General features: G+C 43.3%; 1 protein-coding gene across 7 annotated transcripts in view; it reads left to right on the top strand.

The window, feature by feature from the left end:
- The window catches only part of CELF2 (CUGBP Elav-like family member 2), a 376,801-nt gene that overhangs the window by 108,315 nt on the left and 243,049 nt on the right, over positions 1–25,437 (top strand). The window contains exon 1 of one of the 7 annotated variants that reach the window (XM_056338912.1): positions 8,315–8,429. The exons of 3 other annotated variants lie outside the window; for them this stretch is intronic. In XM_056338912.1, coding sequence (XP_056194887.1) covers positions 8,323–8,429 — 107 coding nt within the window. In that variant the 5' untranslated portion in view covers positions 8,315–8,322. Of the gene's footprint in view, positions 1–8,314; positions 8,430–22,710; positions 22,973–25,437 lie in introns of those variants that run through there. 3 more of the 7 variants (XM_056338913.1, XM_056338915.1, XM_056338916.1) reach the window with 3 other exon arrangements.

Raw genomic sequence — 25,437 nt, 5'->3', positions numbered from 1 at the left:
TGCTTTTGGACTTCTCTGTGAAGTCCCCAAAGTTAAGTGGCATTAACCAAGCCAAAGCATGTCTGAAGGAACCTGCTATACAAAGAGTTTGGTCACGCAAGTGCAGTCACTTTGGGACTTGGAATTAGAATCCAGTTTGTTCACAAACTGGGATCGTACCTTTTTCAGATAGCTTAGCTTTGCTTAAGCCCTTCTCCCTCTGTGTCTTAGGATGTGCTTACATCATCCACTAAAGCATTTGAGCTAGTGGGAACAGCCTACCTCTGCCATGGCAAAAAGCTATTTGCAGTGGACTTACTCTACTTCTTATGCTGCTTCCATTGCTTCAGCAAGATTTTTGTATCTTAACACTCTGCCTTGCCACGATATCCTTAAGCAGTGTTTTCCCTAGGTAGCTCACTATTTTAAAAAGTATGTTTAATTTTTAGTCATGTGACAGACTAATAAAAGCAAATTTGAACTTAAGAGTCATAAAGAACCTTCATTGAGTCCAACCATTAACCTAGCCCTGACAAGTCCATCACTCAACCATGTTCCTAAGTGTCTACATGTCTTTTAAATACCCCCAGGGATGGTGACTCCGCCATCTCCCTGGGCAGCCTGTTCCAGGGCTTGACCGCCCTCGCAGTGAAGAAATTTTCCCTATGATCCCCCCAGCTCCCCCCGCCGCCCCCCCCCAGCCCCTGCCCCAGCCCCTGCCCCAGCCCCTGCCCGGCTCTGGACACGCTCCAGCCCCTCTGCGTCCCCCCTGCCCTGAGGGGCCCGACCCTGAGCCCAGGCCCCGAGGGGCGGCCGCACCGGTGCCCAGCACAGGGGGACGGGCACTGCCCCGGCCCTGCCGGCCACAGCGCTTCTGACAGCGGCCAGGGCGCTGCTGGCCCCCTTGGCCACCTGGGCACGCTGGGGGCTCCTGCCCAGCGGCTGTGCCCAGCCCCCCCGGCCCTTTCCCCCGGGCAGTTCCCAGCCCCCTGCCCCCAGCCCGCAGCTGCCGGGGGCTGCTGTGCCCCACGGGCAGGGCCCGGCACTGAGCCCCGCTGCCCCTCACACCACTGGCCTCGGCCCCTCGGCCCGCCTGCCCAGAGCCCCTGCAGCCCAACTTGGTGCCATATGCAAACTTACTGAGGGTGCACTTGATTCCCTTGACCATCTCTTTGGTAAGAAGACCTTTCTCTTCAAAAACTGACTCTCTGACATTTTAAGGAATCCCGTAGCCTAGAACCTCAGTTTGGCCAGTTTTTTCGTCAAGGATTTGCAAATGCATTCGTCTTCTGGGTGTTTTCACAGGGTCTGATTTATTTCTTTCTCCCCACAAATCAACATGCTAACTTTGAACCACAGGCCCTATGAAACTCTGTGAATTTGAGTGCTAGAATCACAAAAAACTCTAGTCGTTTTTTAATGTCTTGCACAAAACAGTCAAGTGCCAGATGACATGAGAAAGGTCAAAGAAAAATGTATTGTGTAATAAATCTAACTGAAGATTTATATGCCAGCTCTTTCTTTTTAATCAATGCTAATAGATTTTTTAAAGACAAAAAAGAGAAGATAGAAAGGAAGAGTATCCTTTGGATAAAACATATTAGATAGGGAGTTTGAAGTATTAAAAAAGTGACATGATTTTTTTTCCCTTTATTTTCAAAATTTTCCTTTATTTTCAAAAAATTAATTAGGGAGGGTATAAGCTGCTGAAACAAGTGTTTGTGCTAATTCATGTATAAAATAATAAAAACATATTTTGTAATTATTGGTTTATTTTTATGCCAGCCATGTAGAACTTGATCCATTTCCTTCTCTTCAGAGCATATGTAAAAGGAAATACATACTCTGTAAATACTCTTTTCTTCAAAGTCTGACTGTTATCAGATAATGAATCAAGCGTTCTCAACCAGTATTTGCAACCAGAGATCACTTAATCTGATTTGGATTACACAACTTTCAGTTTCTTTCCCTTCCATGTAGGACTACGCGATATTACCTACCTTTACAGGCAACTTGATGGATGATGAGTTGTTCCAATAAGCTGTATTTCATGTCAGATAGTGTAGGAGTAAGGTCCACTTAACACATCACTTTCACTGCCAAAGGTTCTCTTGGTAGATGCTCTCATCTAGAGTCATCTACTCATCTAGATCCCACATCTGAGAAACTGAACCCTTTCCTTATTTTCACTTCTACATGAGTTTCTGTTGAACATCCCTTTCTCTGGTGATATCTTGTTTTTAAATATCCATGTTCATCCCCAGTGTTGGATACACTTCATGGATTTGTGAAATGAACCTTCTGCATAGAGCACCATAAGATCATTTTAAAATAGGCTCGATAAAACTGTTAAATGTGGTTCTATTTCTAATTTTAACTTGAGGATGAGCAGCCATTGAAATTTCATCTGTAATTATTACCATTTTCCACCTTCATTCGTATCTGTTAATAAACACAGTTTATACATTTGTATATATGGTGCAGGTTCACATTCTTTAGATGGTGCTCAAAAGAGCACGAGGTCTTTGATATTCCACATGGCACATCTAGAAGTGATTATCTTGGCATTACTACAAGTGTAAAATGAAGATATTCCTGTTTAGACAGAGCAAGTTCTACTTATACCTTAAATAGGCTTTAAATTAAATCAGAAAATAAATGTTTCTATAACCAGCTGTGTTTGTTCTCTCTCGCTCCCTTCTTTTCTGTCTCTTTGAGATCTGGTGCTCTGTTGCCTCCTCTGTTTCTCTTTGCTTTTTTGATCAGCTTTCTCCTCCTTCCCTTTAGTTGCAGGCCAGATGTTTTTATGACATGTAGATCTTTCCAAATAAATTATTTGCTTTGTAGAGTAGCCATGTCTGCAATCACAACCTGGCCAGTCGCAAGTTGTTTCAAGTGATGTATTGTCTTTAGAAAGCGCACTTTATATGTGTTTATGTGATAGAATTTGTGATTTGCACAAGCTGCAGGTTTTGCCCCTTCTCTGTTGACGGTGAGGGAAGCACCAGAGCCCATCATTCAAGTAAATAGGAGGAGGTTGTTCCTTCTGGTGCCTCTGTCTTCCAGATGCTGAGATGCAGAGTCAGCACTGCTGAATACTAGAGGGAGGCGGCGCACACTGTTTTGAATGGAGAGAAACAGTAGATACCAGTTGTGCTGTATGTTTTAAATACAAATCTTCTTATTCTCCTGCTGCCCAAATACTAATTTTCAGCACTTATGCAACATTTTGGACTTCTGTGTTTTCTGTCTGCGCTATTTAATTTTCATGATGCTCCTTGGATGCTCCCGGGTGAAAATGTAAGGCTAGAAAAGACCTTTTGCACCATCCAGACCTACCTGTAGGTCTGAAAGTAATGGCTACCCCCATGACTCCGATAGGAAAGCTAGGCATAGGCTGAAAGACCTACTAAGACAGACAAAAGGAGATGTGGGCAAATGTTAGGCTGTTTTTGTTGCCTGCTTATACCAAAAAACTATGATTTGCTGCATGTCTACTGCAGGAGCTTGAAAATATTTTTCTTCTTCCTGCCCACAAAGATGACACCTGCAGGTACTCTGGGTAAGAATAATGCATAGAACACATACAGAGTTAGTATCTGTCCTGAAGACAGCACAGTCTGCACACATGCAACTGCTTCTACAGCTGATCAATATGGTTTTACCATGACATTGAATTAAGGCACTTACTGGTGAGGAACTGTGTCTCTGTGTCTGGTGTTTTCATGGCCTGTAACAGTAAAGGGATTCCTCCACCTGTATGTATGTGCCTAACACAAATAGCAAATGCAGGACTGTCTAATACCATGTGGTTACTGCTCTCCTGATAAAATTAGTATTTTAGATGTCAGATTGCTGGAGTCTGGGACTAAAATTGATCTCTCATGTACAAGTATCTTAAAGGCTGTATAAAAAGCAACAGAAAACCCCAAATCAACAGAGGAAACAGACAAAAATGCAATCATTTGTTTTAGATAAAAATTGACAAAAACCGCAATAAGAGCCAACGTAAAACCTAATGAGATACAGCCTTTTGAGTTATAGCCCATTTCTTGCTACTCGCATTCACCAGTGAAGTACTCTGTTCTGCCAACACCTGGTCTCGTGTTCCATGATTTCTAATAACATAAGAGCTGCAGGCAATGAGTTGCTCATTTTTCTAGAAGATTTTAGGAGGAGATACGTAAATGAACTGTCTGCTTTCTCAAAGCATGCTGGAAAGACTCCACTTGCTTTGCTTCTGAAGTGGAGGCCAATTTCCTTTCTACCTCAAACTTTGCATAGGCGTAATGTATAGGTATGCCTCAGACTTGGTAGGCTTGCCTAGCTACAACTTGATTGCTGTAGGTGGCCTGCAGGCAGGTTACAGCTACTTCTGGAAGTGCCAGACGTTCTTAAGGTATCTGAGCTGCTCTTGCCCAGCAGTCCCAGCACGGCCAGCATGCTGGAAGTGCTGTGAAGAACAAGGCTCCATGCTGAAACAGAGACATGCTATTTCTCACCTTCACTTCAGGCATGTAGGTGGGATTCATCTTGCCTAATACATGTATCTAAAAGTTAGGGATCTAATCCCTTTGTAGTCAATGGAGAGAGATGGTAATGCTTTTTAGTACAACTAATCTCTCCTCGCTGACAATAGAGAAACCCTAGATGACTAGCTTAGACTAATTGCTCAACTTCAAAGGTGGGATTTAGCCATCTAAAACAGTAAAATGCTATCAGATTAAAGAGTAGCTTTTCACACCTATACAAAACCAATGTGATTTGAGCCTAAATAACTACACAGAACAGCAGATAACTGAGACTTAGCCTGCAGGTCCCCCTTGTGAGAAGACATTTTAAATGTTTGTGCGACTCACAATAATACAGTGGTTTATATAGTTTTTGCCATTCTGTATTACTGTCACACTGCTTTGGAGTTTATCGGGTTTTTCCATTGTAAAGATGGAGATGTGAGCAAGAGGTTAATTGGCTTGCGTAAGATCTGACATAAGGATGTGTGGTGAAATGGGAAAACAAATCAAGGCTTTCAATTCCTCTCATGATTGTACTCATGATTTTTGGGCTGTTGTCCTGGACGCTTGTACACCATTTCTCTGTCATGATATGCAGTTCATTGCTTGGCTGGTAGTATTGCTTGTTTAGTGTACTAAAATGGCATTGTATTTTGGCCTCTGAATATTTTTAAAATACTGTAAACAAATGGAATGGTCAAAGAATAATTTGAAGTAGAAGGCAGAAGGCATATTTTTAATTGATATAAATCACTCACTGTTACTGGTTTGCCACGGAAGTTTTGATCATTTCGCCTCTGTAAATGATTGGTATTCCAGTGGCTTTTCAAGGATGTGCAACATCACATAATTATTTAGCAAACTTGTAGGCCATATGTAGAAGGCTTGGGTTTACATTAAGTACTGGGCAATGAAACTACTAAATTTCCACTATATGTAACGTGGGCAGAACATTCTGCAATATGTACATATCAGTTATGAATCTACCATCAATTTTGATGTTAAATGTTGAATTTAAACTCCACAGCTGGACTTTCATCTTGAAAGAAGCCAGATAGCCCTGTTCATCTGCTTTAATCTTCCCGTTAGCCATATTATTTTAAAGGCACTCCTGCTTAGTACATTTTAAATTGAAAAATAATACTCATATTCCCCCTTATTCCTAGCAGCTGTGATCCCTCTGCAGATGTTCTGTCAGACGTTTCATTATGTGATAGAAAGCATAGGTTCTTTTTGTCTGTCGGTGTTACTGCTTTGTGGATTTTATTTTCTTTTTCTTTATTTATTCCTTTGGTCATAGATGAGTCCTTCCATAATACTTCACTTTATTTCCTATTGCTGCTGCTTTGCCTTCTTTCTAAGTACAGAAACGATCAAGAACTTGCAACTGCGTGGAGCTGCCCAACAGAAGCCCATTGATTCCCCACCAAAGGGCTCTGTGTGAGCCATTCTATTCCCGCCTCAAAAGAAAGCTTTGTTCCCTCAGCTGGTAGTGTCTTAAGATGCTGATCCCTGCCATATTTTTGGAAAACTGTAGCAGTTTATCAGACTGTTTGACACTTCCTGTTCAGCTGTATATTCTGTAGCATACTCTGGTATTTGCTGCTTCTCATACATCAGTCTCACAAGCACGAGACTGGTCTGGAGCAGCCCAGGCGTCACGGTGAGTTATGCTGGGCCCAAGTCATTTGGAGGTGAACACTGAAGGAGGAGGAATCTGGAGTGCTGGTGGCCATGCCTGAAATGGTGGTAATGGATTTAGTATTTGGGGCAGGAGGTATGGGATTTGTCATGTTGGTTGAGTATTTTCCTGGCCGCCTTCCATGACTGTTCAGATATTTTTAGCATGAAGTACAAGCTATGTTGTCTCCGTTGACCTTGGAGCATGACATTTAACATGGAATTGGTTTGAATTGCTAATCATTAAAATGATGTATTATTTTTTATTACAAGAGCAACTAGAATCCTGGTCATGTTTTGCAGATGAAAAGGAAGCAAATTGAAACCTGTCTTGTCTTGACTTGCAGTCCTTCATGATACCCATGTTTCCCAAACTATCATCTTCAGCTTTTTCTCTCTACAGTATTAAAAGTAGATTATGCCTAAGCTTGGTTTTTAACTTGCATTTTGGTGATTTGGCAGATGTTCTGTCCGAATGACTGAAACAAATCCTGTGGTCTCACAGTACTCAGCAAGAAGTGTAGAACAAAATGATCATTTCTGTTGCAAACAATTTATGACCTTAATAGAAGTTTACAGCTGCTATCAGAAAGGCAAGATCTTGCTATCAGTGTATTTATACTGGTGATGGCTCCCTCTTTACTTTCATTCCCAGACTGAAGTTTACCAAAAAGGTAAGTCCCTAAATGCCAGCCTTCTGTTAAGGAATTAGAAGCAGTAGCACTGCATCAGGATACTGTAGCAGTAAATTTTAAAGCAGTAAAATATATGTAGGAAAAGAGGTTCAGGCCAAGCACAGACATAGCCAGGAGTCTATGGAAGCTTGAATTCAAATTTTGAGGTCCAGATCTATAGCTTGGTGTGTTTGATTCCTACTGGGCTTTTGACTAGTTGTCGATTTTGGATGTTTTGTGTTTATTGAGTTTTGCACATTCGTATGTTAACAGGACTTCAGAGGAAATGACAGTAATTTTAAAGATGCATTTTACTGCCACAGTGGTGCAGAGAAGCCTTGACTGGAAAAAGCATCAAGGTCTTGTTGACTTTTTCAATCTACTAATGAAGCACCTACTCAAGTATGTGATGTAGATTTAAAAAAAAATAACATAAAAAACGCAACCATCCTCCTGCCTCAAAAGTAGCTGTGTAGTGTAAAGATTTACCCAGCAAAAATTGAAACAAAGATGAGAAAATAAACCTTCCTTTGACTACCTTGGCAAGTGGGAAGACCACAACCTGTTTGTACAAATTACGCAGCGGATCTCCCAAGTAGGGCCAAAGAGGCTGTGTCCCAGAAATCAGTGTCACACTATAGTTCCTTTCATACATAGGAAGTGAGTGAATCATTGAATAATGCAATGCCCTTTCCAGTCTGGGAGAGCTCTGCCAAAGCCAAGTGTAAAGGACTGGGTTAGAGCAAACTCAGTTACTTGGTAACTGAGTTGTGTTTTGGAGGGGTTAAAATCAGAGGAAATTTGGAGGGGTTAAAATTGCGAAGAAAAACTGAAAACTTGAAGAAGATCCCCAGGTGCCTGCATTAATACTCCCCAGTCTCTCTGATGTGAGCTGGCAGGTCCCATAAAGCCACTCAGCCTTGAACAGGGAAGGGAAGGAGGGAGAGAGCAGGAGCTCCAGCTGCGACTCCAGAGCCCCAGAAAGAGCCTCTAACCCAATTCCCTTAAAGTACACAAGCCTCACGAGCCACAGCATCTGTTTGCCACTGTATTCAACTAGTTCACAGGGCAAACAAAAGATCCATATCAAACATGCATCCTTCCAGAGGGGGAAAGCCTTCCCTCATTTGCCCATAGATTTTTGCCCCTTTTCTTTCAGTTGTATATATATATAATTTTTTTTTTTTTTTTTTTTTTTTTTTTTTTTTTTTTTTAGAGGAGGGGTGTGGGGGGGTGTTGTTAATTTTTTTTTTGGATGGTAATTGAGAGAGCTAACACCAGCTAGGCTAGAGTGAACGCAAACAAGACCCCTATAGGCAGCACAGTGCATTAATGTAAAATATGCCCAGACAACATAACTTGTCAGAGAGGATTATTTCTGCTTAGTGAATCTGCAGGGGCCCCTTTGCTCCACCACTCAGCGTCTGACTAGAGAGAGAAAGAGTAGCCATTAGTGAGTAGCTACTGTGGCATTGATGTTTGAGCGCACTTCTGAACTGGCTTTTGTTGAGAATATCGGTGCAGAAAGCATGCGCTGTCCCAAATCCGCTGTTACTATGAGAAATGAGGAGCTGCTTTTAAGGTATGTTGTCTCCTTTGTTTTAACGCGTGCTTTTGAGTTGCCTGGGCCCGCTGCAACTATAACCGTGCTGTGTATTAAGTAGTTTCCCTATTTAAATGAAAAGACAGGCGTTGCTGTGTGCAAGTAGCATTTTCCACTAGTTAGAATTGCACATTTCATTTATGACGACAAATATACAGAGAGGACAAGGAGGAAAAAAAATTATTTTTTTTTGTTTTTCTTACCTCTAAATGAGAGCTAGTATTTCTTTTATCACCTCCTTTGCAATATATCTGCCTGCTTCATTATTATGCACTGGGCATGGAATAAGCATGGAAAAAGCTCAGGGAGACTCCATATTAGAGCTATTGCCCTAAATACCACTTTAATTTTCACTTAGCCTATGTAAATAGTTTCTAATGCTCTACCTAGTCTTTACCACTTGAAGATGTTTTAAAAATATCTTAATGCTCCCTTATGTGGGATTACACATATATTCTCTTATGTTCCAAGGTTTAGTGGGGGGCCAGCATCGACTACTCTTTTCAGAGACACACACAGACACACGCACATACACACAGAATTATTGTAGAATTGGCACCCCGCTTTGAAAAATGTAGTCTTTTGTTTATTTGCTAGCAGACATTGTAGCATTGAATACATCTTTTGGTCTGACAATGGGACAGCTGAACAATGGTGCTGTCAAACTAGCTTAATGTATGTCTGGCGATGGGGTGGCTTGGTTGTGGGTTGTTTTTTTTTTTTTTTTTTTTTTGCTTTCCTTTTCTCAGCCCCTTTTTCATTTCCCTTAATCTTTTTGTCTATACAGTAGAATATGAAGTGCATTGCCTATTTTGTGACGGTTGTTTCATTTGATATCGGCTGCTAATAGTGCAGGGAGGGGGAGGTTTGTATTTTACAATTATGCCTATTGCATTAAGTTGGAGATTTATTACTAACCTCTCCTTTAACTGTGGCGAGAAAACTTATTGATTCTGAAAGCTTACAATACTGCTGTCAATCTGGCAAATACATAGTTGCCAAATGTGCCCTTGCCTGATTTTATGCCTGATCATATCAACTTTAACTGCTGTTTTGAAGATACTGTTTCTAATTTTGTTTAGGTAATGAAAATGCAATAAAAATGATAAATCAGATCTCAAAGTGGGAGCCCATGCTATTTTCCATTTTTATAATCCAGCTATTAGCATACGTTAGAATTTTTAAGGTCAGGCAGAATAATTTACCTGGATGTTTCCTATCCCAAAATCTAACAAATTATTCATATGACATTTCATGAATTATCTTTCTATTTAGACAGCCATAGTTCAGCATTATAACGGTTAACAGTTTTGGGTTTTAATTTGGTAAAATGTTCATGTACCTTATACATTATGAAAAGAAATTGTTATAAAGCTTTTGAAAAATTTTGAGTTACTACTTGGACAGCAGCTTGTGTCTTAAATATAATGAATTGTCACCAGTCTGTGGAGTTTCTGAAACTGTTCAAGTCTTTAATTACTTTACATCTTAAGTAAATATATTACTTTCAGTAATAATTGTAATCATTTTCTCAGAGAAAAGAGAGGTATTTATCAGTGGATTCTATTTTTTGCTTAGATCAATTAAATATAGGGGCTTTGTGCTTTTTCTTAAACTGGATTCTAGTGAATGATTTATATCTCTCTCTATATATTGAGGGGTCTCTTGGACCCCTAAATTAAAAAAAAAACCACCAACAACAAACCAACAGACATTAAAGATTTGTTGGTAGCGGTCAGGGCTCTCTAAAGCATGTATTTTCAACAAAAAATGTTTTATGGGGAAACTCTGAGTACTTAGTATGCTGTTTTGCATTTTTTGTGATGCTGTTGCATCTCCTTCCCTTGTGTGTTGAGACGGTATAAATCAATAGGAAAGAATTTATGTGAACAAAAAGGTAATACTGCATAAAATACTCTAGAAGGCTAGAGGTTATGGATTATCAGGTAGTACTTGCATGCTGTGTGTTGTGTGTAAACGTGAAGAAAGCAAGGATGGTGTTTAATATAATGGGACCATGCTGTAATTCACTTTCTTGGAGGAACTTATTTCGAGACAAAGATTAACTCGTTCACAACTGCTCTGCTCTGCCAGAACTGGAGGGAGAGTATTTTTTTTTATCAAGTTACCTTCCTGCAGCCTGGGCTTTCTAGCACCTGCTGCCCTTTCTGAGTGGCAATAAAGTGCAACCCTCGCTCTTGGTTCCATGGAAGTGCCCCTTTAGTGGTTGCCCAGAGTAGGGTGAATGCCGCTTACGTAGCAGCCACCACCAGACACCTAGGCAGCATACCCAGTCACCACTTTTAAGGACTATTCGAAGCTAAAACTGTTTCCTAAGAACTCTTCTCACAGGTGAGTTCATACTAAATTTACAGTAGTCCCTACGTTTTCAGATAAAATGCTGCATAAAATACATATACTACAGATTTTTTATCTTCGATTTGCAATTACTTTGTTCTTTTCCAAGGCTATTTTCTGATACTTTTTTTGATAATTTTGCATTCACATCAAAGACTAATTTTTGAATTAGTCTGTGTGAACCCTACTGAAAAAAAAATAATTTCTGTGCATATTTACTGAAATATTGCTTTATGAGCCATAACAATTATCATTAACATCAAAGAAGATGAAGCAAATCTGTAACACAAGCCATTTCTTAGCGTGCTTTAACAAAAGTGTCGGTTTTTGAGAGACTGTATAGGTTTAGACATCTTATGCCTGAACATTGCAGGTGTCCTTAGTGTTACCTGTTTTGAATCTTACCCATTCACAAAGCAATGTGGTGCCTTCCAGTTGTCAAACTTGGCAACATGTTTCCACAACAGTGCTAAGAGAGGTAATTCAGACTCTACATGATTTGTTATTTGTTCTTGCAATGACCAGGTGTTAAGTCAAAAAGAAAGACCAACCTTGGTCCTACCAGCCAGAGCAAGAGCAGGATAGGTTTTAACCTGGGAACTGCCCTTCCATGCTGCCATAGGAAATGGAAGTGAATTATATTTATATATTAGCCTGGAGTTTTTGTCTTTTTTTTTTTTTCCCCCATGAACCACAGTCTCTAGCATCAACATGTTAATATTCCCTTTGTTAAATGAGAATAAAAGTGAAGTGTTTCTGTTAGCAAATGCAAGTATGAAGGGACTGAGAGCAGCCCTGCCAAGAAGGATGTGGGGGTGTTGGTGGGTGAAAGCTGGGTGTGAGCCAGCAATGAGCACTTGCAGCCCAGAAAGCCAGCCGTATCCTGGGCTGCATCAAAAGAAGCATGGCCAGCAGGCTGGGGGAGGTGATTCTCCCCCTCTGCTCTGCTCTGGTGAGACCCCACCTGCAGTGGTATGACCAGCTCTGGGATCCTCAATACAGGAAAGACATGGACCTGTTGGAGCAGGTCCAGAGGAGGCCATGAAGATGCTCAGAGGGCTGGAGCCTCTCTCCTGTGAGGAAGGGCTGAGACAGTTGGGCTTGTTCAGCCTGGAGAAGAGAAGGCTCCAGAGAAACCTTACTGTGGCCTTTCAGTATTTAAAGGGGGCTTATATGAAAGATTGGGACAGACTTTTTAGCAGCGCCTGTTGCAATAGGACAAGGTGTAGTGGTTTTAAACTAAAAGAGTAGATTTGGAATAGGTATAAGGAATACATTTTTTACAATAAGCATGGTGAAACACTGGCACAGGTTGCCCAGAGAGGTGGAAGATGTCCCATCCCTGGAAACATTCAAGGTCAGGTTGGATGGGGCTCTGAAAAACCTGGTCTAGTTGAAGGTGTCCCAGCTCACAGCAGGGCAGTTGGACTAGATGGCCTTTAAATGTGCCTTCCAACCCAAACTGTGCTATGATTCTCTGATTCTATATAAGATTGTAAACTATACCTTTGGGGCTGAAAAACAAAGGAGAGCATTCAATTAATATTCATATCTAGAAGTTTTACTGCAAGTGTAGATTGTGCTTGAATACTTAAGAAGTCATTCAGGAGTGAATCAATACTAATTATTGTAATCAGCAGGGTTAATTAGCTGAAGATGTTGCTGATGGAAAGTTCACTGCTTACAGCTCTGAAAACACCTAAGTTGATGAAATCTGAAAGCAAGATGTCTAAAAGGACTTTGTATGGAGAGAAAAGCTTGGCTTTCCTTTGGCATTTCAAGAGCCAGTTGTTCCAAAGAGGAAACATAGCCTGTACTTTGTGTTTTGCACTATATTAATTCAGGGGTGTTAGAAGATGCAACTAAATCTGTCTTGAAGATATTTTGTGGTAGTTTCTCATTAAATGCAAGTACCATTTTGGATAACCTGGACTGTCTCTGCAACATTCATTTGTAGATTACCATAAATTAATATGTATAATCTTATGCATTTGAAATTTTGTTGCAGCACTGTTATTTGGAACAGTTATTTAGTTTTGTTTTGGGATGGGGTTTGTTTGGTTTTTTTTTTTCATTTTCCCATTTGTGTACAGGCACAGGGACTTTATATGCTAAAAATATAGAAATTACATATGCTTTATATCTAATATACAGGTAAATACCACTGTGCATATGTAGACACATACACTTGTGCACATAAGTTCAAACATTGTTTCACTAAGGGTGTTTATTTCTACAGTAATGTGCCCTCAAAACTCCCACTCAGTATCCATCTGCAAAAAAGTATTCAACTACATATAATTCAAAGGACTGTTGTTGAACAAGTAGTTAGTGAAATTTAAGTTAGATGATAAGGAATAAAGATTGAAAAGAAATGACTGAAGAAAATCCTTTCTTTTCCCTTAATTAAAGCAGTTGTGTTTCTTAAAGTGAGCATTACTGAATTCAAGCAAAACCTAGCTGTAAAAAATCTTTCTCATGACTGAATTGTGAGAATATTTTTTCCTTAATGCTAGGTATTTTGTTTTGGGTTTTTTTTCTCCCCTTTCCCTCTAGTTATATCCATTAAGTTTATAACCAAGATGAATGTCTGGATGTTATTGGAGCAAAAGAAAAAAACCAAACACAAAAACCCCTTCTCAGTCACTCATGCACCCCCCAGTCAACACCCCCCACCCCCACCCCCCCCAAAGTCAAGTGATGCTTTCAGAAGAAAGAAACTCCGTTTCAAAACACATCTTCCTTTCCTCTCTAATAACATTAGAGATTATCACGTGCAGGTGCTATTTATCTTTGCAACTGCTTTCCTATGACTGTTTTACTGCTTCCAACACATTTACTTGTATGTCAGCCATAGAAAAGGTAACTGAAAATGGCAGCTGTTGAGAAAGCATGTCGCCATGCCTGGAATGACATGCATTATCGGGGCAGCAGGAGTTGCTGGCTCTACAGCCCATTTCTACTTGACCTGCCGAATGATTGGCTGCCTGGGATGGTGATGAATCAGTGGAGTTTATGAAACAGGACTGCTGGCATCCTCACAGAGGAAATAAAACCAGGATTATTTCCCGCCCCCCCCCCCCCCCCAACTCTTGCCGTAGCAAAAAGCTTTGTTGTTGTTGTTCGTTTGTGTGTTTGTTTTGTTTTGTGTTATTTCACCCTGCAGCAGAAGGAAATGTGTCAATTAAAGTTGCTTTGCAAGTTAATGATGCTCTGAAGGTTAACTGTCTTTACTGAATGGCAGAGGGCAGGAGTTTTCCCAAATTTTGTGTAATTCTTGATCTGGACCCTAATTTTCTCGCCTCTCACTCCAGTCTTGAGACTGAGATAGCATAGCTAGTAACCGGGTCCAGAAGGATGTAAAAAGGATTTTAGCAGTTTTCACGCACAACTTTACTTTCTCTGATGATCTAAGGATCAGTGACCATTTTGTGGGCTAATATCAGACAGATCCATCTTCAGGGTTTCTGAACTTATGGCTAAATTGACATTTCTGGAAAGCATCGACTCCCAGATTTGCACTCAGTTTCTAGGTGGTTCATGAAATTATATTATGCATTAAGCCCACATTACTGGATTAGGCTATTATGAGTCGGTGCTTGTAGGAAAGTAATCGTAGATCTGTAAACCTGCCAGTGCACTGACAAGACTGACACAGTGTGGATCACAAGCTGCCCTGCAAAATGCAGCCAAGTAAAAATGATCCTTCTATGTCAATTAAAACACCCAAAATTGTGTTTGGGGCTGGGGAATGGAGAGAATTACTTGCCTGTCTCTCCATGTAGCATACTCAGTGGCTGATGTGTTAGCCTGCATCTCTTGTTCAGGTAGAATAACCTAATTTTAAGTTAACTCTCACTGATTCAGAGAAATAGGGTTACCAATAAAATTGCTTAGGAAGTTTTAAATGTGGCACTTCTATGAAGATAATGCTTTCTGCCATTAGATTAGACAGGGTTTTTCTTGAGTCTCATGCTTTGCTGCCTAAGCTTTTTCTCCACTAGTTTTGAGAAGCAATTTGCATGCTCACACATGCTATTAGACTTTTTCACCTTCCTCCGAGTAATTCAGCAGTGGCTGCTGCTGGACACTGGGAAGGCAGCAGCGCTCTTGTTATTTCAGGCACAACCTTGCATTGTCCCTGCGAGGCTTGTGCGATAGAGGACGGTAAACTTTTACCGTCGAGAAGGGTGGTGTGGGGAACTGTTGCTTGTGCCCTTTGGTGTAGAAGGTAGAAGCTGTCCTCACTCTGGAGTTCCCATGGTAGCAAATCAGCAGGTCATCTTCAAGAGCAGCCTTTGAGGATGCCAGACAACAGTCTGTCACTGGGAGGAAGATAGAGCAGAGGGTTGGAGGGGGGAGGAAAAAGTGACAGAAAATCAGAGAGAGGATACGGGAATTTACTATCTCTTTTAGACAAATAGAGGAGTGAAGAGAAAAGCAAGGGCACCTGAACGTAGATCATCTGGAAATTGAACCTTGCAAGTGTAGATAGCTGTGGATGATATGATAGCTGTGCTGTGGAGTGAATTTAAGATTCAAATCCTGCACCTGCTCTCCCTGGAAGCTCCAGGTCAGCATCTGAAGAACTGAGGCCCTCTAGAAAGGAAATGGTGAATTATCAAAAAACTTAGAGACTCGATTTTCTAAAGTAACAACCTCTTGGTTTCATTTTCCTTCTCTTCTGCCTAAAAATGATCTATTTTCAGCTAAACTGTGAGGAAGAAGCTCACTCTGAAGCTTGAGAATGTGCCTGCATCATTTCAGCCCACATTTAATTTTAATGAGAGAGTTATATAACCCCCTTAAAAATAACAAAACACCAACAGAACTGCATCGGCAACACCAGGTGTTCTGCAGTGCTGCTCCAATGAATCATATGGAGATTTGTCTGTGCAGGGCTGATGAACATACATTTAACTCATTTAACCCCCACCCCCAAATATACCGATCCAAAGTAACCAAAATTTTTCCTGAAGAGCCTTTTCTGTCACAAAAAGATGCCAAATTAGATGGCTGCCCTATGAACCTCATGGTTTCAGCATTTTTCCCTTACAAAATTGTGTTAGCAATGGGTTGGGTTTTTTTAACAAAAGTTGGAGGTGAATTATTGGGACTCTACTGAAGTGAAACATGTTATGTTAAACACCAAGTTGGATTTAATGTTTTGCTTCAGAAAAGAAAGGCAATGTTCCTGTTTGTTGTACTGAGCCCCAAATCTCTGAAATCATTAAGAACAGCCCGTTTAATAGGCAGCTCTGGCACTAATAAACACATGACTTCATCAATGTTCCTTTCAGAGAGAGAATTTTGGGGGAAAATTGAATCAGCGATTTTGAGTCTGTTAAAGAACTTGGTTCAGATGCAATCCTGGACTCTGGGAAGTCCTTCAGCCACTGGGTGCGGGAAGGTGGGGAAGGATCACAATGCACTTGCCATTCTCATGCTCTTTCTCTCTGCAACCATTACAAGCCATTACCAGAGGCAGGGTCACCAACTAGTTGAACATTTTGATCTGACCTATGTGGCAATTTTTGCATTGTTCATTTAAGGGGGAAATAGAAAAAAGACACCAATGAAGCCAAAGCAGATATGGTGCAGTTTTCTGCACCTGTGAATGCCTTATAGTTACTGCAGGAGTCTTTTCTTTCCGTTCTTCATGTCTGTGGGAAATAATGATGTCAAAGAAAGATAGTTACTTTACTTATTATCAGGGTGATTGTTTGTTATTTTTGAGGACCAAGATCTATGGTAGACACTTCACAAGCAAACAAAAAGAAAGACCTGTGAAATTTCCTACCTTAAAGGTGTCACAATTTAAAGCATGAGATCCAATCGTTGGCAGTGAAAAAGAGAGAAAAACACATTGTAGTGGTCCATGAGAAGGGAAGATGGCAGATTAATATTATGAAGACCCTGCTGTTAGAAGTGGAGTGCATTAGGTTAATTCAGGTATTGTAATAAACTCCTCAGAATTCTTTATATTTTGTTGTTAAAAATAAGTCTACTTTTGGCTTCCAGTCTCTTTGGATGTACCTTACCCAACCTCTTGCCTTGATGATGCCGCATTAGAACTTCATGCTTGCCTTTGCCCATTGCTTTTGGAGTTGGAGCTGTCCTTCAGCATTGCCCCTGATTCAGCCTTTTGCTGTCTTAAGCCCATCCTCACCATCTGCTTCCCTGATCCTATATTTCTCCCAATAACCAACCTCCCTAGCTGGGCAAATATCTTCAGAAATCTCAAATTTATATAAAATGAGAGAGGTTCTTGTGTCTCCTAGTAGTTGTTCCTGTGGGTTTGGATAGTGGGGAGTAAGTTGGGTGGGTTTTTTTGTTTGTTTGTTTGTTTGTTTTTGTTATGGTGGGTTTTTCCCCCTGCCCTGTGAAGGCATAAGTGGGGTTCTTGCATGTTGTGAGGGTGGAGCAACATAGTCAAGGGCACCAGATGTGTGCTTCCTCCTATCCTAAGTAATACAAAATTGTGCTTTTTCATGTGAACATAATATAATAGCCAAATCCAACGATCCAGTTCCCTCTTCCAGGGTTGTTTGGGAAGGTGCCTTTTTTAACCATAAATAATGCATCTGCTGTCAAGTAGGAAATCGGGTCTTCCCAGTGCATGCAATGACCTAGTTTCTCATCTGGTTGGGCAGCGGTTGTTGATGGAATCAGTCAGCGGGTGAGAAGTTAAGGTTGTTCATGAAAAAAAAAAAAAAAAAAAAAAAGAGGAAAAAAGCTAAAAACCCCCAGTCAATGCTGGTTATCAAGTTGAGATAGGGCTGGGCTGACAAAAGCCTTGGTCTTGTGTCTATATGCACAAGGCTCTGCTCAAAGGCAACACCTGCAGATCAATAGTTACGTTCTGCAATAGGGCTGTAAATAAATAACAGGACGGTAAGACTTGGTCTTGCAAATAGTCGTTACTACTTTACTTTAGCATTTGCTAAATATAGTGCTGAGCACCATGGATAACCCAACGGGAACAAATGGTACTGGGCAGCTCTGGCTCCTGCTGAGCAATAGCGCTATGCAGGATTGGACTTGAGGGTCATGATAGACAATCCCAAGTATCTGTATGATATTTACAAAGTAAGGTGTTCCTCCACATTAAAGGCCTTTCCTAAAAGACTTCCATCACATGTAGTGTCCGCCTTGTGCCATAAAATCTTTCCTAATTGTTTTCAGAAAGATTGAGTTATTACGTGCAAAAGGGAACAAAGGCCTGATACCCACAGTGGGATGAAATCACCTCTTCACTGGTATAAAATAGGAAGGGGGAAGAAAAAAAAAAAAAAAAAGTGAGTGGGAAGTTTTACTATAGCAACCAAGTTTACATAATATCAGTGTGCTTCAAGTGAAAGCTCTAGAAATGCTTAATTTGAGGTACCTTTTCACAGGGCTAATTTTAAAGACGTTTATTTCTGAAAATTACTGATTTGCTGCAATGGCTTACAGAAGCAGGGGGAAGCCTCAAAAGGGGCTAAGATTTCAATACTTAAAATTCATTGATCAGCTTTAGCCAATATCTTCTTTTTAAAAGGGTTTCGGTTATATGCAAATTGTTTTATTTCTCCAAATAAGATGAAGGGAGGAATGTTGTGTGTTTCAGTTCATAAATAAAAAATCCTTACAGAAAGGTTAAGCCTTCAAAATGCAAAACTTTATTCCAGTGTTATATCTGAAGATGAATTTGTTGCACATAAAATCTTCACAAATGGTAAAGCAATGCAGAGTCGGGTCCATTACTTTTGCCACTCAAAGAAATTCACTACTTTATGCTTTAATTGTTTATGGCTTTTACACCATCCCCTAGCCCTGCCCAAATGCTTTGTGGAACTTGTGCTCATGTGCTTTTCTTTTCTTTTTCTCCCCGTCACCATCCCCATCCCTTTCTTGTCCCTCCAGAGGTCTGCTACTAAGAGTTAGGCTGATGGGCTTCCTCACTTACGGGCAGGTAGGCTCATGTCCTGCTACACAAACCAGAATGCTGTGATTTCTGCTATTAGCCACGCTACTGCTCCCAGGCTCATGGTTTGTCTGCTGGAAGGTTTTTTATTTGTGTAAGGTAGCAAACGCCTCTTTTGCATTCACTAGCACTATCTGGACCAGATTTCTTTTTCACTTCACATTAGCAGAAGATCCTGAGTGATTCCACTGAAGTCAGTTGAACCCACTCCAAATTTACACCACCGTCGCTGAGCTCTGCTTCTGCCGCCTCTGTTAGAAACTTGCTTTGATGCCAGAGATAAGCTGAATCCCGAGCATGTTCATTGGCTTAGGGGGGAATAAAGCAGAGGATTTGAACTCTCTTCATACTGCCTTGCAGGCTTGAGAGAAAGTGAAGTCATTCGGAAACTTTCCCTTGAAGTGCTTCCAACAGTAGCATTTCCTTGGCCCAATACTGGGGGGCAAGTTGTTTAAAAGAATAGCAATTAAGGAAAGGGTGAGGAGGGGTTTCAGAGAGGGTACGTGGTGTGAGCTCCATCCTGGATTTGGCTGTGGGATCTGGAAGGGAAGGGGGCGTCACTTGCCTTTGTCACTCACTGCATGAAAGCCACGGGTGGTGTTGTCAGTGTGAGCTCATATGCTCAAGCCCTGTCTTTCTCCAGCTGAACTCTTTGCAGGTTTGTTTGGGTGGGTTTTTTTTGCTCAGAAGAGGTGTTTGGCTTTCAAAGGTGGAGTTGTTTGGAGAAACTGCATATAGCTCTGTGTTTGAAAAGCCACTTGAACGGTAACTCATCTGCAAAGGTGAGGTGGAATTGCTTCATCTGCCCGCTGGGAAGTACGGAGACACCAAGGCACAAAGAGTAAATGAGGCGACTGTGGGGCCAAGCAGGCTCTGGGCCTCTGAAACAAGGGGAGGATGGATAGGAGGCGACATTTGTAGCTGGAATAGGATTAAAGCCTAAGAATTGCTGATTCCAAATTCCAGGTTTCTTCCTCAAAACTGCCATATGCTCCACCAGCTGAAAAAGCTTAATATCGGCAGGCAGCGACAGCGTAGCAATAAAGCAGCTCCCCAAAGCCAGTGTTTAGATCTATTGTCTGACTTGTGCTATGACAATTAATGCAGCTTCATTTGCCGTTCCCCTTCCCCATTTCCCTCTGTACTGTAGTAACAGACCAAAGCTTCCATTTTTTCCTTCATTTTTATTAAAAGTTGCTATTGTGCACACGTGTGCTAGTCAAGGGACTGGCATTACCATTACAAATAACACCCCTGAATCTGGAATAGTGTGTGAAATGTTCAGGGCGTTGTTTTTTGTTTTTCACCGCTTACCCACTGCATTTGAGAGTTAATTCATACATGGACACTACATAATTTACGTTTCAGAACCAAATTATCTGATGGCAGTTTCTCCCTGTAAGCTCTCCTTGAGTCGTATCTCAGTATCTTTTATAGAGAGGGTTTCTTTTTGCATTTGACCCTGTTCCTGCTTCTAACTTTTAAATGGCAAAAGCAAATGTGCTTTGAAAAGTGTGTTACACTGTAGTTGTTAAATAAAGCAATAACCTATGCACTTGTAATGCTTTCTCTATGACCTACTTACATACTACTTCACCCTCCTTATAGTATGATTAAAAGCTGCTTTGAATCCACTATTCCCTCAAGGGATTTGAGGCTAGAATTTAACAAACTGCTGAGAAGGCTTAAGTCAGTAAGAGGGCTTCCCTACAGCTTCTTCCAGCTAATTCACATGTAATTAAAAGGAAAATAAATATTTCAAAAGAACATACGTTTTAATGAAGCATTTTTAAGCACTTACACCTTGTGAAATGGGGCAAATTTATCAAGATCTCACTCTTCCATACACAGATTTTAAGCAAAATTTTTTATGATCCTCCCCCTTAGCATCCTGTGCAAAGTGTGGATTTGCTTTGCAGTCAGCAGCAGTGGGGCTGTGGTCCTTAAAAGCGACAGGCTGGTGAGGCTGAAGTCCCTTAGATTTAGCATGTACCAAAAAAAAAAAAAAAAAAAAAAAAAGAAAAGAAAAAAAGATGATGATGAAGAGGTACAGATGCAGCCGCATAGGGTGAAGTGGGGGTGGAGACTTCGTACTTAAAAGTGTATCTTCATCCTCCCTGAGCTGCCTGTATGCCTTCTGAGCGAAAACCTGCCCCTTTGCAGTGGCAAGATTTTGAAATTGAAAATTAATCCAACTCTGCTCTGGGCTGGATTAACCACCATGGAGGCCCCAGATCAAAACCCAGGTGGCTGCATCCAGCTGGAGAAAGTTGTGCTGGTTTCTCCTTTTATTTCGACTTTGCACTTAATTTTTGATCTGCTGTATGGTCCTGGGCTGCGACGGATGGGAGATGTAGAGGAATCACCATTACTTTAGGAAAGGGGAGCCACAGCATTCCTTTGTGCCTTTCTATGTAGATGTTTAGGTGCCATGGTGATGAGGACAGTATGCAAATGTATAGGATGGAGCAGATTAATAACACTATAGATGACTGTTCGGGATTGCAGCTGTCCTATGGGGATTATGCTGAGGGCCAACTGAACCTTTTCTTCCTTTAGACTTGCAAAGTAGGCAAAAATTTTAGCAGCCTGAGGGGTTTTTCTTCCTTTTCACTGTTTAAAATGGAAAAGTCTCTCAGTGCAATAAACCGGACTCTGATAATTCGCCTGGTCTGTATTTCTATTATCAAATCAATGTTGGTCAAAACCTAAATAGAACTTGGTCTGACTGGTAGCACGCGTCTGGGTCAATGTAATTTTATTTTAGAATACTCTTTGAAAAGTTGAAGTGTAGCAGCTTTTAATTTGCATGGGTTACTTTTAGCAAGTGTTGCTTACCCAGAACGAATCAAATGATAAAACCTGGAGAGAGATTGCGAAGGAGAAGCACACACAAAGCCGAGAAACGTTTTGTCTAGACTGCTCAGATCACCCAGTAATCTTCGTAAATATGTTAATATTCTTTCGCCCGGAGCCTCTTTGTGTTGAAGCAAGTAGGTTTGGGAGACGCAAAGGACAATTCATACAGATTTTCCGGGGGCGGTAGCGTGGGGGGTGGGGTGGTGGCTCCAGCTATTTGGATGTCTGGGATGTGATGCGCGTCCCGGCAGTGCCAGCGGAGCGCGGTGGCGGGGCCGGCTCGGAGCGCGGCGGGGCCGGGAGCGGGTTACGGGCCGGGGGGAGGATCAGCCGCCGTTACTCACTGGTCTGGATCAGCGAGGCCAGTTACTCCCAGTTTGCCGCCAGGCAGTCACATCACTTTGAGCGCTTAACGGGTGCCAAGGTCTGAATGGCAGGAATCGGGGTAGAAGCAGTCCGCACTGAGCGACCTGCCCAAGTGTTCCCAGTTGCTCCCAGTTTGGCAGCGCTGGACCGCGCCTTCCTCCCGTGCTGGGAGGAACTGGGCTCTGTGCAAACCACGCGCGCGTACGCGTAGGCATTTCAGCAGCGGGTTTTCCGCCGGCTGCTGGCTCCGCGGGGGGGTGTGTGTGTGTGGGGGGGGGGGTGTGCTGGGGGCTCCCGGCCCGTAACGCCGGCGGTGCCCACCCGCGGGGGGGCTGGGGGCTCCCGGCCCGTAGCGCCGGCGGTGCCCACCCGCGGGGGGGCTGGGGGCTCCCGGCCCGTAGCGCCGGCGGTGCCCACTCGCGGGGGCAGCTGCCGAGGCGCCAGGCAGGCGCGGGGGCTCGGGCGGCTTCTCCCTCCCCCCCCCCGCCGCTCTCAAAGTTTGGCCCCACGGGCGAGGCGGCTGGCGCCCCCCCCCTGCCGCGGGGAGCCCCGGGCGGTGTGTGCCCCCACCCCTGGCCCCGGCGCTAGGCCTCTCCCCGGGGCGGCGGGCCCGCCGGGGGCGCAGGGGTTAACGGGGAGCCGCAGCGGGGAGATGGCTCCGCCTCCCCGCTCAGCACCTGGCGCTCCACCGACAGTTGCCTCAGCAGTCGATTTCGGAGGGGATTGGCGGAAAAAAAACCGAGAGGGGGAGAGAAATGTGACAACTGCCGGGGCTGGCGGCTGCCGCGGGGAGGCCTCCGCACCTGTGCCTGCCTCTCCGCCGCCCGGCGCAGTTGTGGGATCCGCCGAGCCCCGCCGCATCCTCCCTCCAGCCCGCCGCGGCGCGCCCGGAGCCCAGCATGACTTCTTCGTTCAAGCTGGATTTCCTTCCGGAGATGATGGTCGACGGCCGCTTGCTGGTCTCTGACAGAATGTAAGTGGCGGCGGGGCTGCCGCCGGGTCCCCCCCCCCCCTCCGCTCCTCCCTCCCCTCTCCCCTTCCCGCGCACCGACGCCGGGTCCCCCCCCTCCTCCACCGGCACCGAGCCGGGGCTTCGGCCGGGTCCCTCCCGCACCGTCCGCCCCTCCGCGGGAGGGGAAGGGGGTGTCGCTGTGCTGTCTCTCTGTGTCCCCCGCCCCTTCCCAAGTCACTTGGTGGTCTCCGTGCTGTGTGTGCCCTCCCCCCCCCCACCTCGCTCCTTTCCCCTAAGCGGCGGCAGCTGGGCGCTTGGCACGGCGGCGGCCCGGGGAAGGCGGGCGGGGGGCGGCAGGGTGAGCGGGGGGGGGGGGGGCTGGGGGGGCGGTATGCGCTGCTGATGCAACGTGGAGAAACGCCGCGCGGTCGCGCAGAGCGGCGGGCGCCGCTCCTGGCCCCTGCCCTGCGGGAATGCCCCCCGCACTGCCCCGGCCCCCGGCCCGCAGCGCTAAACCCTCGCAACGCGCCGCCGGTCCGCGCGGCCAAACGAAATACTGAACAGCCACCGGGAGTCAGACCAGGCAGAACACAAGGCTTTTTTTTTTTTTTTAAATATTTATTATTATTTTTATTTTTTATCCTGTACCCGACAGCTGCCTGGTACGGAGAGTGTTAATTAGGGTGAAGATGGTTGGTTTACATGCGGTTGGACTGGGGATGGGATTTATCGGAAGGCACTGAATGCTGGAATTTCAGAAAGAGAAGTATTCCCCCTAGCCCGTCTCTGCTCCATTAATCTCGATCGGAAAGTTTCTATTATCATCCTCCTGGGCATTGCCAGTTGACAGGGATTTTCAGGTAACCTAAGCCTTATACAAAAAAATAAAAAAGCTGGGAAGGAGGAAATAGTCACTCGCTGAAAGATACGAGGGCTGAGGACTGTGCGGCGTTTTTACAGTACCCCAAATGTCTTCTATTTGGTTGCTTTTTCTTCTTTCATCAGGATGACAAATGTGGTTTGAGTTACATTAGAATGATGCGAGAGGCTTTGGCATTGACTCTGTGCTGGAGCTGTTCTGGTTGAGGCAGCGCTTAACTTCCAAGTGTAAATAAACCCGTGTGTGCTGCAGAGACTGTCAGTGGCGATTTGCACAACCAGGTAGCATACTGTGCTCCCATCTAAGACTATTCAGACTTTTATTACCTTCTCTACTGGCAACCAAACTTTCTCCCAAGGTGGAGTGCTTTCCCTTGCACCAGCGGTGTTCTGCATGGAGATGTTCTGTAGTGGCCAGTTGTTCAGGCAGCTGGGGTTTAGTAAGTGTGTGGAAAAGGGGAAAGAGGCAGGGGGAGAAGCTGCTTGGTGCAGATGACTTACGCTATTTTTACAGTCCTTGAAGGACAGCAAAGTGCTTGCGTAAATGCTTCCCCTTTGTCTCTGTTTTGCGATCTTAAATTCAAACACCTTCTCTGCTGTGTTTTGTTCCTCCTGTTGTAAGATCCCTGGTTTTATTGGCACTGGTCAGTTTTGGAAAACGTGTTGTATTTCTCCCCTTTTGCATAAAACCAGCGTAGGTTTGGCTCTTAGGGCACAAAGTTGCAGCTGATCACTGATGCCGCTTGCTTTGCAGCACTGTGTAGGGACCTGCCACAGCTGAGCCTCCCCTTGTTTTCATCGCCTCAGCTTTGATTAGACTTTCTACCTTCTGTCCTTCCAGGCAGTCAGAAAAGATACTGCTAACAAACATCTCCAAGCTCAAAGGCACTATTAACCGTGGCTGATGATGCCCTGTTGTCACTTAGACTTATATAACTTTATCTTCAACTTGCCCCTCGAGGGGGGAGTACCATGTCAAACTCTTGCTGCTGCATTGCTATCCTTACGCTCCTTTTCACTGGGAAGCACTCAGAGTATATTTTAACACAGCTTGAAACGCAGTCGGTGTTCATCAGATGCAGACCTTAATGTGTGTCCACAGAAACAGAAATTCCTTTAGAGAGATGTCAGCTTCTAAGTGGATCTCTAAATACGGAGGTTTAATAATGGAATTGTTAAATGCCCACATCCTTATAGGGTTCAGTGCGAGTTCCTCATATGTTTTAGGGGGGACTTTGTCATCTCTTGAAGAAAAAAAAGTTTACCTCCTGCATTGGCGGTGGTTGTGTTGTGATGTGCTTCCTTGTATTAACCAAGCTTTGCTTTGCTGTTGGTCTAAGTAACTGAAGATGTATGATTTCAAGGGATCACGTGTCATGCATACAAATGGGTATCAAGGCTAAATTGCTATTAGCTAAGGGAGCTTCTATTCCTAAAAAAAATACAAAACATCTTGAAAATCTTGAAACTAAATGCTGTCTATGGAAGCTTTGCTACTCTGCTTTTCTAAAACTCTGTAATGTGCTATTTAAAAACATCTTTATTTTGTTCTTCTAGCCAAGTGGTGACATGCATTTATTTGCGAGTCCCCAACTCTCTGGACTAAT

This window comes from Falco biarmicus, chromosome 5 (assembly GCF_023638135.1).
Source record: "Falco biarmicus isolate bFalBia1 chromosome 5, bFalBia1.pri, whole genome shotgun sequence".
NCBI classification, from domain to species: domain Eukaryota; kingdom Metazoa; phylum Chordata; class Aves; order Falconiformes; family Falconidae; genus Falco; species Falco biarmicus.
The sequence above is the reverse complement of the archived record's forward strand: the minus strand, read 5'-3'. Positions and strand labels throughout refer to the sequence as shown.